General features: G+C 45.0%; 1 protein-coding gene across 1 annotated transcript in view; it reads right to left on the reverse strand.

The window, feature by feature from the left end:
• HECW1 (HECT, C2 and WW domain containing E3 ubiquitin protein ligase 1) overlaps positions 1 to 14,691 on the reverse strand; it is a 217,796-nt gene that overhangs the window by 42,880 nt on the left and 160,225 nt on the right. Inside the window, exons 8-10 of the mRNA XM_014946961.1 lie at positions 4,966 to 5,108; positions 2,826 to 2,926; positions 148 to 1,515 (exon numbers count right to left, since the gene is read on the reverse strand). Of these exons, the coding sequence (XP_014802447.1) occupies positions 148 to 1,515; positions 2,826 to 2,926; positions 4,966 to 5,108 (1,612 nt within the window). The remainder of the gene's footprint in view (positions 1 to 147; positions 1,516 to 2,825; positions 2,927 to 4,965; positions 5,109 to 14,691) is intronic.

Consider the following 14,691-nt stretch of genomic DNA (forward strand, 5'->3'; position numbering starts at 1 on the left):
CCAACCCTCCGTGATACCTGGCCCAGCTCACAGCCCCCAGATTGGCAAGAAATAAACCGTGAGCTATCTGAAACCTCGATTATCTGATGCCTTCTGCGACATCGAGATAATCGGGGTTGCTCAGCGCATCGATTCTCAGGATCTAACCTTCTCTTCTGCTGCTTGGACCTGCTATTGGGGTGTCTAGACCCTCTGTGGCTCTTTGTGGATTCCCACCATGAGCTACTAGTTCATCTGGCCACTGGGAGGAGCCATCCACTTGCTCCCTGTCCAGCTCAGGGCTCTGTACTGAATCTGGCACTGACTCAAAAGCACTGTTCTCCTCCTCCTCATCATCCTGTGAGGAGAAGACCGTGCTCTCAGAAATCTTTGCACTGTCGACGGAGGAGAAGCGGGTATGGCTGGAGAAGCGGTTGTTACTGTCGTAACAGGAGGTGCTGTAGCAAGAAGTGCTGTAGCAGGAGGTACTGTAGCAGGAAGTGCTGTAGCAAGAGGGGCTGTAGCAAGAGGTGTCACACGCATCGCATTCATTGTCACCATTGGGCCTGGAGCTCGACTCGCTCTCGCTTCCTGTCCTTGGGTGTTCCCCATCCAACAGCCCATCATTTAAGTCAGAGAGTTGCTCATCCAAGGTCCCAGGAGGCACCGTGCACTGGCTGAAGTTCTCTTCAGCCTCGTTTTCCAGAGGAGGCTCCGCTGCCACTGTCTCGCTCTCACTAACCACCTCCTTCTCCAACGCCTCCTTGACTGTGGACTCCTCATCGTTCTCCCCGCCGTTGCCACCATCTTGCTCTTCTTCCCCATCGCTGCTCATCTGTGCCGAGGGGAGGCTGTGGAGCAGGTTGTGGATCCGTATGTAGTGCGTGCGAGGGGTCTCTGGCTCACCGCAAGCTGAAGCTATGACCGTTTCAAGTTCAGACACGGGCAGGGAGCACGGCCTGTTTTTCCTCTTTGCTGTGGTCCTCAGTTGTAGCTTGTTGTCTTCCTCCTCCTGGGCTGAAGCCCCTTCTTCTTCCTGACTCTTCTCTAGGTCCTTGCCAGCATGCGCATCTGCACTCACCTCATCAATATCTAATGTTTCTACGCTGGTCAAGACTCCACCATCTGCCTGAGTACCAGAATTGACTTTGTTATTTTCCCTAACTTCAGTCTCAGGAGGAGACATGCAAGCCAGCAGAGCCAGCTGCTCCGTGAGGTCCGTAGCACTCAAAGAAGGCAGCACTTCTCCTGGGATGGATTCCAAGGGCTCAGGAACTGGCACCGCATCAACCTCCCCATCTCCTGCTAGCTCTTCATTTAAGCTGTTCTGGTTGACTTCCCCAGGTGGTTTGACAGCCCCTGGGCTATCGACACTGTTCACACCGTATCCATTTAGCTGTTCTGGAGCTGTACTTTCTGAGGTCACTGTGTTGATGCATGGAGGCTCACCGAGGCTTTCCTCCGTGGGGTTGTTCACAGGGCTTTCCTGGAGGTCAGCTGGCTCAGGATCTGCACTAATGGAGACCTCTTCATCATCTGTACGAGACAGGAAAAGAAATTACTTACTCCTTTAATGAGAAGTGTTGATGGAACCAGAAGCTTGGCTGTGGGGGCACAGGCACCCACAGCAATCTGAGAAAATTAAAAGCATAAATTACAGTGCAAAATGAGTGGGCAACTGAACAACTATCAAGAAACACCGTTTTTGGGGTTTTTTTTTTTGATAGGCAGTCTTTGTACAGTGGATTTAACAATCATGGGGCTTACTCATGGTGGTAATCTGTATGTAGCACCTTGCCTCCTTGCAACATAACCTGAAGGTAACACCTTCTTGAAACTCCTCTTTGAGCCAACAGGAACCAAAGGAATAACAGGGAAATGACAAGGAAGCCTTTCCTGAGCTTTTAATGACATTTTTCTCGTTAACACTGAAGCTGACAGAACTCCACAATGGAAAACTTAAAAAACTAATTTTCACACCCCTGAAAGGTGGAAACTTTTCCTCAAACACCTTTCAATGTGATCCTCATCTGTACCACCTCCTCCCAGATGCCAGACAACCTGGGCTCTCTCATGCCATCCAAATGGTCAAAAGACAGAAGTCAGGGCTTTCCAGCAAGGGGCAGGTCATGATTTCCAACCATGAATGCACCTGCTGTTGGCTTGGCAAAGAGTGCCTGAGAGGGCACCACCACAGAGGCAAAAAGTCCCTGAGGAATTCTATTTAGACTTTGACATGAAAACCAAGGTTTGAACTTACACCATCATGACAGTGACTTCCTCGTAACTGCAAGAGAACGTGAACCAAAACCAAACCAAAAGGGAGGGAAGGAGGGGAACACTGAACTATTTTTTTGTTTACTTTTTTTTATTAAAAATAATCAAAATGAGAAAGATTATAATCATATTTACTATTATATACTCCGTTTTTACTTATGAAGTGCTCAAATGCAGATGACTCTACAGATAAGAGCCCATGAAGCACTTCCCCAGGACAAGGGATAGAGCAGCCGATGAGGCTTGAGTTTTCTACCCTCTTCTCTCCCAGGGATGTGGCCAAATATTCAAAGCAGCCAAGAACAGGGGGATACAAGACACCAGTGGCCAAATATTAAAAGCAGCCAAGAACAGGGGGATACAAGACACCAGTGGCTCTAAGCTAAGGGGAAACAGGGAAGAAGTTGTGACTCACAATACATCCTGTGATGGGGGACTTTATTTTCCTTTGCTCATGGCTGCACCTAAAGTCCCAGAGCAGCCAGGAACAAACTCTGAGGAGAAAGAATGCAAAGCAAAAAAAAAAAAAAAAAAATCTAGGTAAATGATGGGTTAAGACTGAGAATTACCTGGATGGATGGAAGAAGTTATCTCAAATCGGAACTGCAGCTGGCCACTGACATGATCTGTAGGAAGCCTGCGACCCAGAGTGTAGCTTACAACCCTGTCCCTGAAAGAAAACAAACATTGTCACAATAGACTATAACCTACCCTATGTCTACTGTGCATAGATAAAGCTGCTGCGTCCTACAAAAATACAGAATGGCTTTCAAAGGCTATTTAACCCAGCCATGAGGGCATGTTGACTTGCATACAAGAGAACGAATGGCAGAGAAGGAGAGGACAATGTCTTCAATTACAATGGAAGAGCTGAGTCAGTGAGTCAGACAGGCTTCTGGTATACACGAGCACGTATGTATATATAGAGAGAGAACGGTGGGAATGGAACTTCTGCAATATGGGGATGAAAAATATTGACATGGGAAGCAAACAACTCCCACTTCAGCTATTGTAACAAGACTTCACTTCCCTGCTCATCTGACCGTATCTACCCTTCTGTAGGGTCTCGTATTTCTGTATCTCCTTCCCTTCACCTTCTGCATAAAATTCAGCTTTCCTGGCCTTTCTTTCCAAATCCTGTACAGGCCAGTCCCCGCTTACCACCTTCTTTTTTCAAACTGGCTGAACGACTGCTCTTCATCTCTTTCCACCCCTCTTACCTCTATGAAGCTGAAATACCAGGAGAACACCTTCCTGACAAGGTTGATCAATGACTCCATTCTGTCCTTGTGCAGGTCCCTCCCTTTGCCACACTTCATCCACCCCTCAGAACAGAATGAAACTATAGAAGAGATTAACTTCCCAGCTGCCCAAAATGAGGCTGAATCAATGTTTGCAAAGCATTTTTGTTGAGTGTAAAGGGTTCAACTGAATAGTAATATTTATACATCTTTTGAAGAAACATTATTTCACTTCCAGTTGGGCCCAGTATATTTGCTAGGGTAGTTTCACATGCATCAGAAACTCATAAAAATGAGACAATCTCAAGATTTGTGTATGATCTTCCTTAACTTGTGTGTATGTGTACCTCTCATCGAGCTTGCCCGAGATTTAAAAGCCACTATGGTATTAAAACTAAGCCAGATCTAGGTGCAGGTTGGAGGCCCTGCTCTTGCCAAAGTATATCCTTAGATATAGGGTGTTTACAACAGGGAAGTAAAATAGGAAGATACAATCAGAAGATGGTGAGAAATCTTCTCGTACAGAAGGAAGCCAATGGTATCAGTTATAGGGCTCTACCTTCCCCAAGCTGTTCTTTTCCATCTGGTTTCTAAGAAGCTACTCCATCTTCCCTACTTGAGAAACAGGGAGGTAGCTTAGTCCCTTCTGGGAGGTTCAGCTGTCAATATCTCAGCCAGTTTCTGGACCAGCTGTTCAAAACCACTTCCAACAAGCTCAGCTTCCTGCTGTTCTGCTGAATTGAGATCCAATTTTCAGAAACGCCTTCTTGGAAACTGCATTGCGTATGCTCTCCTCAGGAGATGACTCCTTCTTTCCCTGCTCCTCGAGGTCTGAACCTTAAAAGTTTAGAGCCAACTGTTTGGCTTTTTCCAAATACTATCCATCTTCCTCAAATTGCTATGTGTTACTTTGACAGCATATACCTTCCCAGGACTTTCATGCAAAGGGGAAGCAGGGCAGGGCTGGTGAGCTCAAGTGAACTGGTTATTCCTTGGCAGCAGGGTAGGGTCATAAAAGTTTAGTTACAACAAGCCACATATGGTTTTTTTTTTTTTAAATAATATTTCCACTGTCCAGAAATTAAAGGGAGAAGGAACAGATCTGGCATGATTTTAGCTCATAGGTAATTCCCTGGAACATGAAAAACAGCCTGTTGATAACATTAAAAGAATATTCAAATTGAAAATATTGCACTCTCCAGATTCGCAGCCATGATACCAAAACAGTTTTCTTTCTAAATGCCAGCTCTCACTTTTCAAAATGCAATGGGCAGAGTTACAGAGGGAACTCTTTCTCTGGCCCGTAGTCCTATAAATTCTAATTAAGACCAACATCATTCATCAGACAACTGTCAGTTTAATAACTCCCCTCAATATCATTATATCACTACAATGATATATCCCCGGGGACTTCAAAACAGCAGCATGCTCATTAAACAACAGAAAGCAGCATAAGCAGTGAATTTACCCTATGGCATGTCTCTCCAAGAGGCGTTGCACTGGCATAGAGAGTTTTCCCAGGAAGCGCTTGATGATCGGTCGGCTCTTTGCAAATTTGTCTTTAACTTCTATTTCCAGGACATCCGTGGGCAGGGAGACAAAGCTGAATTGCTGCAATAAAGGAAGAACACAAAACATGAAGCTAGTGGCCAGGCCACAACAACACACAGCTGCCAGTAGCTTCTTGACTTCTCGATGTCTCCGGACAGGAACCTGTGGATACAGGTACCACATAACATGGCAAAATCAGGCTTGGGGAATGCAGGAATTTCATTTATTCATAGAATCATAGAATTGTCTAGGTTGGAAGAGACCCTGGGGATCGTTGAGTCCAACCATCTCCCCTACTCTACAAAGTTCTCCCCTACACCATATCCCCCAACACCGCATCTAAACGTCCCTTAAACACATCCAGGGATGGTGACTCCACCCCCTCCCTGGGCAGCCTGTTCCAATGCCCGACCACTCTTTCTGTGAAAAATTCCTTCCTAATGTTCAGTCTAAACCTCCCCTGTTGGAGCTTGAAGCCATTCCCTCTTGTTCTGTCACTAATTACCTGTGAGAAGAGACCAGCACCAACCTCTCTACAGTGTCCTTTCACGTAGTTGTAGAGAGTGATGAGGTCTCCCCTCAGCCTCCTCTTCCTCAAACTAAACAGCCCCAGCTCCTTCAGCCGCTCCTCATACGATTTGTTTTCCAGCCCCCTCACCAGCTTCGTTGCCCTCCTCTGCACCCGCTCCAGCACCTCCAGATCTCTCTTGGATTGAGGTGCCCAAAACTGGACACAATACTGAGGTGTGGCCTCACCAGTGCTACCATTCATGTCATGGTAGCATCCAGACACTTTAAACAAGGCTTGCTGACAGTAAGGACACCTGCAGAAATGTAATGAACTCTGCCCTAGCAATGATTATAGATCTAAACATAATTGCACAGATCATGTTCATTCCTTTCCCCCTTCCCCTTGTTCTAAAAACTTTAAATAGCTGTGTGTAAGCAGAACTGAACTGCCAGTCTGGAGAGATGTTTAGTCAGCATTTCTCTCCAAGTGACATTAGTCCTCTTTGCGTTTGAGGGGCTGTTTCTGGTACCTCAGCTGTGAGGCACACCTCAGCTAGTGAGAAGTGAGGACCTGGAGAGGTGAAGAATACATGGTCAGAGTTTTCAGATACATCTTGAAATCTCTCCATCTCTCCCGCATCCCTGCCCCAGCTTAAAAAGATGTAAGTCCAAATAGACTGTTTATTTTTATTACTCTCCTAACCTGGTTCACAGCATGATCCTACAGAGAGCTAAACCAGAAGGTAAGCCATGGCACAGAACAAATCATACTGGGAAAGGCAGGAACGGCACCATCTAAACATACTGTTGTCACCAAGTGCTTTGAAACCCATGACCACCACTTCAGCTGATCTGGTTTTAAGACCAACTATTTTCATTTGTAATTCATGTTTCAATAAGCTTTTAGAGACTGTGTGCACGCAAACCTAAGGCAGGAACAAGGAGGGTGATAGTTTAGGTTGTAGGAGCAAGGAAGTCCATGTGTACAGCTTCCAAGCATGGGAACGTTGGGACGCCTGGAGATGTTGGGATCTCCCCATAGAAAAAGCAAAGCTCTATTTAGGAACAATACTGAAAAGCAAATGTATTAGGTAACTTGGCCTTGCGTGCTCCTAGATTGGCTAAATTCAGTAAAGACTGGGAGCTGGTGTCACAGGTCATTGAATCCTTTTTCCAAACACATCTGCTGCTACTAGAATATCATCAATCAAAAAAAGCACATCTCTGCTGGGGTGAGCCATCGTAGAAAAACTGTTAAGGCTGCTGTTCACCTAACTGAAAGGGCAGTATTGAACTGGAAGACAACTTCTGTAGTAAGTGGACGTCGAGATGGATGAAAGGATTTGCTAGCTTTCCTGCTGCCAAAACCAATCTTCACAACAGAACCACGCTCTGGGTTATGGAGGCCTGGAGTTAAGCCCCAAATTGCTTGCTCTATTGAATCATGATCTAATTTTCAAAAATGCTTAGTTCAAACAGCATCAGGCGAAAACAACACGAGTGGGATATTCTGCTAATCAGGCCTTGCAAAAATGCAAATAATCAGAGAAACACCATTCAAGTAGCAGCTAAAGCATTCTCTTTTTTTCTCATTTTCTTCTACATCTCTGCAACAGGTTACCAAAAAGGCTAACATAACAAAAGGGAGAACATTCATTCCATGTGCATATTGCAAGTTGCCTTATAAAAATACTTAGATACTTGTCAGCATTCATAAGGTCTCCCCTCAGCCTTCTCTTCTCCAGGCTGAAGAGCCCCAGCTCTCTCAGCCTTTCCTCATCAGGGAGATGCTCCAATCCCTCCATCATCTCTGTTGCCCTTCGCTGGACTCTCTCCAGCAGTTCCCTGTCCCTCTTGAACTGGGGAGCCCAGAACTGGACGCAGGATTCCAGCTGTGGCCCCACGCACACACACACAGGTGAAGACTGAACTGTTCATTCCAGTTGTGGCCCCACGCACACACACAGGTGAAGACTGAACTGTTCATAAAAGGAAAGTAAAACACAGGTTAATCTGCACCTTTCTGTGTTGGTAATATTTTGTCTTGTGGTACAACTCTGAGGTAAATCTAGAAAGTAACACGTAGGTTAATGATCTGCACCTTCCTGTGTTGCTAATACTTTGTCTTGTGGTACAACTCTGAGGTAAATCAGAATCTGCATGAATATTTGTTTCCATAAAATCAGGTGGAAGCAAGCTTGACAGTTCCTTCCTTGCACAAGAAACATGTTTTCCAGAGCAACTATCAGCACCTGAGTGGAGATCATAGTCGCATGGAGCACGGTGTGTTGCAATCAGCCAAAGGAAATGTCCTTTTTCCCTTGAACTGCAGCTCCTCTCAGATGTTCTGTTATGTAGAAACAGCAGCATCTTGGAAATACCAATCAAGCCTTTAAGGCCAGAAGTGTCCTCTGGCAGAGCTCAAAGGCTTTGCCATTTGGAAGCAACTGCAGTTTGAGATCAGAAGTGAACTCAGTGAAACGGGTTTGGAGACAGCTTGTAAAATAGTGAGGATTTTACATAATTCAGTTTTCCACCATCTAAGTACTCGCTCCTGCTGTTGCTCTCATCCAGTTTAATCCTAAATGAGCAAGATTTTTCTAAGGCAATGCCTGACTGTGGATTCCTCAGGCTCAGGCCATCCACACTGAAAAGCCCAAAGGAATCCTTGTTTGCAGAATACTTGGGCCTCTGACCCTTTGAAAAAAATGGATCCCAGGAAGAGACCTAAGTTTGAGAACTCAAAAACTTACAAACTCATTTTCAAAAATCACCAATCACTTTTGAAAACATGCAGGTTTTTGTGATATTTACAGACGGGAGTGTTGTCTTTGGGTGTGGAAGCAAATCACCATCAAATTCTAGTTTCCTCTCTCTTCCTTCACCTTCTTTCCTGACAAGTGCCAGCCCCTGTACCTCAGAATCACAGAAGGATCTGGGGTTGGAAGGGACCCCTGGAGATCATCTAGTCCAACCCCCTGCCAAAGCAGGGCCACCCAGATTTTCCTTCACCTTCTTTCCTGACAATTGCCAGCCCCTGTACCTCAGAATCACAGAGGGATCTGGGGTTGGAAGGGACCTCTGGAGATCATCTAGTCCAACCCCCTCCCAAAGCAGGTCCACCCAGAGCAGGTCCCACAGGAACATGTCCAGGCGGGTTTGGAATGTCTCCAGAGAAAGAGACTCCACCACCTCCCTGGGCAGCCTCTTCCAGGGCTCTGCCACCCTCAAAGGGAAGAAGTTCCTCCTCATTGTTGGATTCCACTAGATGGAACTTCTTATGCTCAAGTTTGTGCCCACTACCTGTCACTGGGCACCACTGAAAAAAGACTGGCCCCATCCTCCTGACACCCACCCTTGAAGTATTTATAGGGGTTGACCAGAGCTCCCCTCAGCCTTCTCTTCTCCAGACTAAAAAGACCCAAGTCCCTCAGCCTTTCCTCATCAGAGAGATGCTCCAGGCTCCTCATCATCTTTGTAGCCCTCTGCTGTCCCCTCTCCAGCAGTTCCCTGTCCTCAGCCACAAAGCATTGGCTGCATTTACACTGTGCAAAGCCTCAGCCTTTACCACCCCATCTATCTGGAAGAGAGAGGACCTTGTGCTTCGTGGTCACCTCCAATATAACTAACATAACTCAGTAGAAATACATTACTGCTAGAAGAAATCAAATCCTTTCCTTGCCTAATATTTGCTAATTTTCACACAGCAACGGCCAGTTTGTGAAAGTGACAGCGCAAGCTTCATATCCAAGTTAAAAAGGAAAAAAAAAAAAGAAAAAAGACATCGATTCTAAATTCTGCAGTACCCTGGGGTTCATACTCAGTGATGTTGTGATTAATAATTCATCCCAAGGAGGGGAGAGAAAAGAAGGCTATAAGATCACACCAGAGATAAAAATTGAAGCTCATCAGGATGAGGGAAGTTTGATGTGGCTTCTTCCACATGCCCGCGAATGACACTGCTGATAACCAGAAGTGTAGCATTTTAAGAATAAGTTTGCTGCCATTTTTTGATGTTACTATTACAATTTTTACTCTAAGGCTTCCGTTATTTGGAACCTTGCTTACGATCACAACTCTTAGTGTTACTAAATTAATTTAGAAATTAAACTTTGACATTAAAAAGAAGTGTAACGTACATGGGTGCAGAGAAAAACAAGAACAAAAACTTCAATACAACGAGCCCAAAAATACTATTTTTTAAAAGACTTCTGATTATTCTGGCAGTCACTTCTTGAAGCCAGATTCTTTTATGTTTTGCAGCTAGCATTGGCTACCGTGCATCTTCTTACACAGGCTAAGCCAGCAATCTTTAAGTTGTGTGTTTTCACTGGGGCCACCACTCATTTTGTGGGCTTGTTCATTGGTTGGGTTTTTTTCCCCATGAAAATTTAAGTTCCTGAAATCCCAACTGTAAAAGAATCCCAACTGAAAAGAATCCCAACTGTTTGTGCAAACTCTGCAAGACTGGTCAAGAACTTCACAGAACCTGCTGGAATCCAAAGACACTAAAGTTCACACTGAGACTAACTGGAGAAGGATGTACTGAAGTTTACATAAATGGCTGGTTTTTTTCAGTCAAAGAACAGAGTGAAGATATACTTTCTGGCAGTTTTTAAATTCTGCTGTTCCGACAACTTTTTCAAAAGGTTTTGCTTCTCCAGCTGTCCAGAGGTCCACCAAACTTGACAATAGCTGCATGGATGTGGTTTGTGACTTTGAGGCTTTCTTTGTACTTTAATACAAAAACCTCCCAAAGGAAGTCATGGATTTCAATACAGGTGCAAACTCACCTACCAAACCAGCTCTAGTTTCAAGGCTAAAGCTTCACCCAAGGTAAAGACTTTCTCTAATGATTTATTTGGAGAATAGCAGAAAACAGGACACCTGGGAAGAACAATCCACAAAAATCATAAATGATGGTTAGAACTCGATGTTTTAACTTGATCCCTAACCCAAATTCAAGTAAAATTCATTATATAAAATGTGAGGGAAAAAACTCTTACAAGGTATCACTGGACCCTGAATTTACAGTTGATCTACAGTAGTCAGTGGGTGAATGGATAACAAACAAGAAGTTAAATCTCTATTCTCTGATTAGCCCAATCCAGTAATTACCTATGATGTTGCATTAGTCACAGTGCATTACTCTGCATGTCACATCAACTGTTGCTTCGTACAAAATGACTCTTAGAACTTGAGATGATACATGACACAGCACAGAGGCCATGGCAGATTGCCTCAACAAAATCACCAAGAAATGACCATTAGGAACAACCTGTGTCTCACAGGGTGCCTGGCCCCAGAAACAGTCTCAGATCCCATCTTGCCCATGCAGTGTATCAGCTGGCCCCTTGCCTGATCCTTACCGGCTAGGGATGAAAGGGCTCCTCTTCATAGGTTTGATGTCACTACAGGGACCAGTGCTGTTCAACATATTTGTTGCAGAAATGGACAGTGGGATGGAGTGCACCCTCAGCAAGTTGGCCAATGACACCAAGCTGTGTGGAGCGGTCTACACGCTGGAGGGAAGGGATGCCTGGACAGGCTTGAGAGGTGGGCTCGTGCAAACCTCATGAAGTTCAACCAAGCCAAGCGCAAGGTCCTGCACCTGGGACATGGCAATCCCAGGCACAAATACAAGTTGGGTGGAGAATGGCTGGAGAGCAGCCCTGAGGAGAAGGACTTGGGAGTGCTCGTGGATGAGAAGCTCAACATGAGCCGACACTGAGCGCTGGCAGCCCAGAAAGCCAACCCCATCCTGGGCTGCATCAAAAGAAGGGTGGCCAGCAGGTCACGGGAGGTGATTATGTCCCTCTGCTCTCATGAGATCCCGCCTGGAGTCCTGTGTCCAGCTGTGGAGTCCTCAGCACAGGAAGGACATGGACCTGTTGGAACAGGTCCAGTGGGTGGCCATGAAGATGCTCAGAGGGCTGGAGCACCTCTCCTATGAAGACGGGCTGAGAGGGTTGGCGTTGTTCAGCCTGGAGAAGAGAAGGCTCCAGGGAGACCTTATAATGGTATATTGGGGAAAAATAGCACGTGTCATGAGGAGCAGTAAGGAGACTGTGGAGAATGATGCGCCCTGATCCCTGGGATACATTGGCCACGTCTGCATTAGGAAGACGCGTGATACAGGAGGAGCAGATCTGGAGAGCAAAGCAGCTGGTGCTGTGCGTGTGGCTACCACATCCAGACACGTTGCAAGGGTTTTACCATGAAGTAACTCACTCCAGGCTGCTGCCCTGGACTGAACTCCCGTTATCACCCAGAAAAGTGCCAGCTGCAGTCCTGAACCACATCTCTGGGCTTGCTTTCTGCTGACAGTCAGGCCGTTCATGCCCTTTCAGACTGCTGAGTGGTGTCTTCAGTGGGGAGATCGGGAGATCTGCTTCGAAACTGCTCTCTTGAACAGAACTAAAATACTACTGTAGATGGACCCACTGAATCATGAAGAACTATGATCTATAGAACAAGTAAGCATTTGCGTTATTTTCTCAGTGTCTTCTTCAATTATTTCCTTTTTAGGATGTTCTTGCATCCCTCTGGAATTACGATGACTAGGAAGAAAGAGACTTGCTCTCATCTCTCTACTTTCCCCGCTTCTGTAGCTATTTGTCAACACCTATCCCACTTTTTAGAGTGGCAGGAGATCCAATGGTTGCTTTGTTCCTCCATGTTTAATGAAAAGATGCAGCGGGAGAGGAGAGACACCCCTTGTTAATTCTTCACTACGAAAGAAGCTGCAGCATTATAGAATCATAGAATCATAGAATTGTCTAGGTTGGAAGGGACCTTTTAGATCATCAAGTCCAACCATCAACCTAACACTGACAAAAAACATCACTAAACCATGTCTCTAAGCACTACATCTACCCATCTTTTAAGTACCTCCAGGAATGATAATTCCACCACTTCCCTGGGCAGCCTGTTCCAAGGCTTGATAACCCTTTCAGTGTACAGATTTTTCCTAATATCCAACCTAAACCTCCCCTGGTGCAACTTGACGCCATTTCCTCTTGTCCTATTGCCTGTGACTTGGGAGAAGAGACCAAGGTCATCACCCTAAAGATCCTTGTCTAAGCCTTCAGATGGTGTTTCACTTTCCCTGAGAGCCACCTGGCAATTTCTGAAGTAACTATAATCCCATTGTCCCTTTTTGATCAATTTTCCAACAGCCACCACAGCTCCAGCTGTTGTACTGAACCCTCCACCCTCCTACTCCTCACGTCATCATGCATCTCTGCTCCCTCACATGAAGTATTTGTGAAACCTGAGAAGCGGGGCTTGGATAATGGATGCTCTATTGATAAATACCTTTCAAAAAACACCTTCTGGAAGCCAGGCCATTGAGCAACATGAGGTAAAGCACATTCTTCCCATACACCCTCTAAAGAGAAGGTTTTCTGAGGTATAGCATGCAGGTTTGATGAATCAAACATCAGTAGAAAAGTCTCTGCCGTCTTTTTGAAACCTCCAGGGCCTTGCAAACGTGCCTCCAGGTTGAGAAAGGTCACATGAAGCCACTCCAGTTCCTAGGTCCCTATGTCTTCAGACATAGCACATCCTATTAGACACTGGAGAATCTGTACCAGGCACAGCCTTAAAATGCCCCAGTCAAAGGAAAAGCTTTAGCTGATGTTTTGTCGGGCACCAAAAATGACCAAGCCAGAACTAATTATTTCCATAGGAATACAGAGAAGGGAAGGAGAGGGAAGAGCAAAAGTGACATGATGGAGAGAACCACATCAACATATTAAGTCTTCTTGGGCTAAGCAGTGTATCATCAGTTCTGGATCTGGTCAGGAGTAAGGCATTAGGATTCTCCTCTCTTTTCCAGAGATTTTGTACAGCCACCTCCTGCAGATTCACTCTCCCAGAGACACAGAGCAGAATCAAAGCTATCTAGGATCAGCTGACACACTCATACTCTCACACCGTCTCAATGACCTAAATATAAATCTGATTTTAGGTTATTGCTGCCATCTTCAAGAAAGCTCTGAACACGCTGTAGTAAACACCACCGAAGGAGTTTCCGGCACTAAAAAGTAGGTTGGTGTCTATTTGCTTCCAGACCCAACAATGGTTTTAGAGACACAGATGATTGATTTTCTTAATGTGAACAGATCTTGTGGGGGTTTAATGCATGACTTACATATGGTAAAGAATGAAGGCACACGCTAATACTGATCTGGCAGAATACATCTGTATCCATTTACAAGATAACAGAAACATTTCCAGAGCTTGAGAATAGAAAGCCAATTAATGATGATTAATTCCTATGTTTTATTTTTACCAATATTATTTGCATCCCTGAATCTGGATAGATCACAGCAATCAGCTCTCAATAACGCTATCAAGGAAGTTGTTGAAATTAACAGAGTATGTCCATTAGCACCAATTAGACAAGTTAAGTGCAAGTCAAGTTCTTTAAAAATAGTCAGTATAATAACTGGTGAAAGGTAGGTAAATTAATACATTGGTGACAGGAAGAATTAGGCTCTTGATTTGAAGTTGAATAAGCAATATAATTAAGAAGGAAATTTATTTGCAATATCCATCATGCCACAGGGATGATACCAGCAGAAGCAGATCTTAAAAGGCTGCAAATTACATTTGATGGATCAAGACAGATTTAGTCTTTCAGCTGAATATTTCATCAGTGGGGTTTTCATTTCAAATACCCTAGTGAAACTATCACACTCTTAACGCACTCTCCACTCTCCATCTGTATTATCCTGCTTCCCCATTCAAAAACTTCCTCTAGTATCACTCCTGTCCCATACAACACTACTTATACCAACAAGTGGGTAAGATCGAGGGGAATTCCAGTTTCTTAAATGTACCACAGGCCTCCTCAGTGACAATACAAAATATTGCAGAGTCAGTAGTGTCAAGCCTGGAGCTCCACTGCTGCCAAAGGTTGGGATGTGCCTACACGTACTCGGAGGGAGCCCTGGGATTCAGCAGGCTGCTGGATCCAACGTGGTACCTTCTGGCATGTGGTGGGTTTCTTCCCCAAAAAGAAGTGGAAACTAAATATGTGCCTGATTCAAATCCTTTTTTCTGAACTCCTTCAAAGTTGGAGAAGGCCTTCAGCAAATTGGCTTCCTAGATTTCTCCCTCGGATTCA

The sequence above is a fragment of the Calidris pugnax genome, unplaced genomic scaffold, assembly GCF_001431845.1.
Source record: "Calidris pugnax isolate Ruff unplaced genomic scaffold, ASM143184v1 scaffold71, whole genome shotgun sequence".
Lineage (NCBI taxonomy): Eukaryota > Metazoa > Chordata > Aves > Charadriiformes > Scolopacidae > Calidris > Calidris pugnax.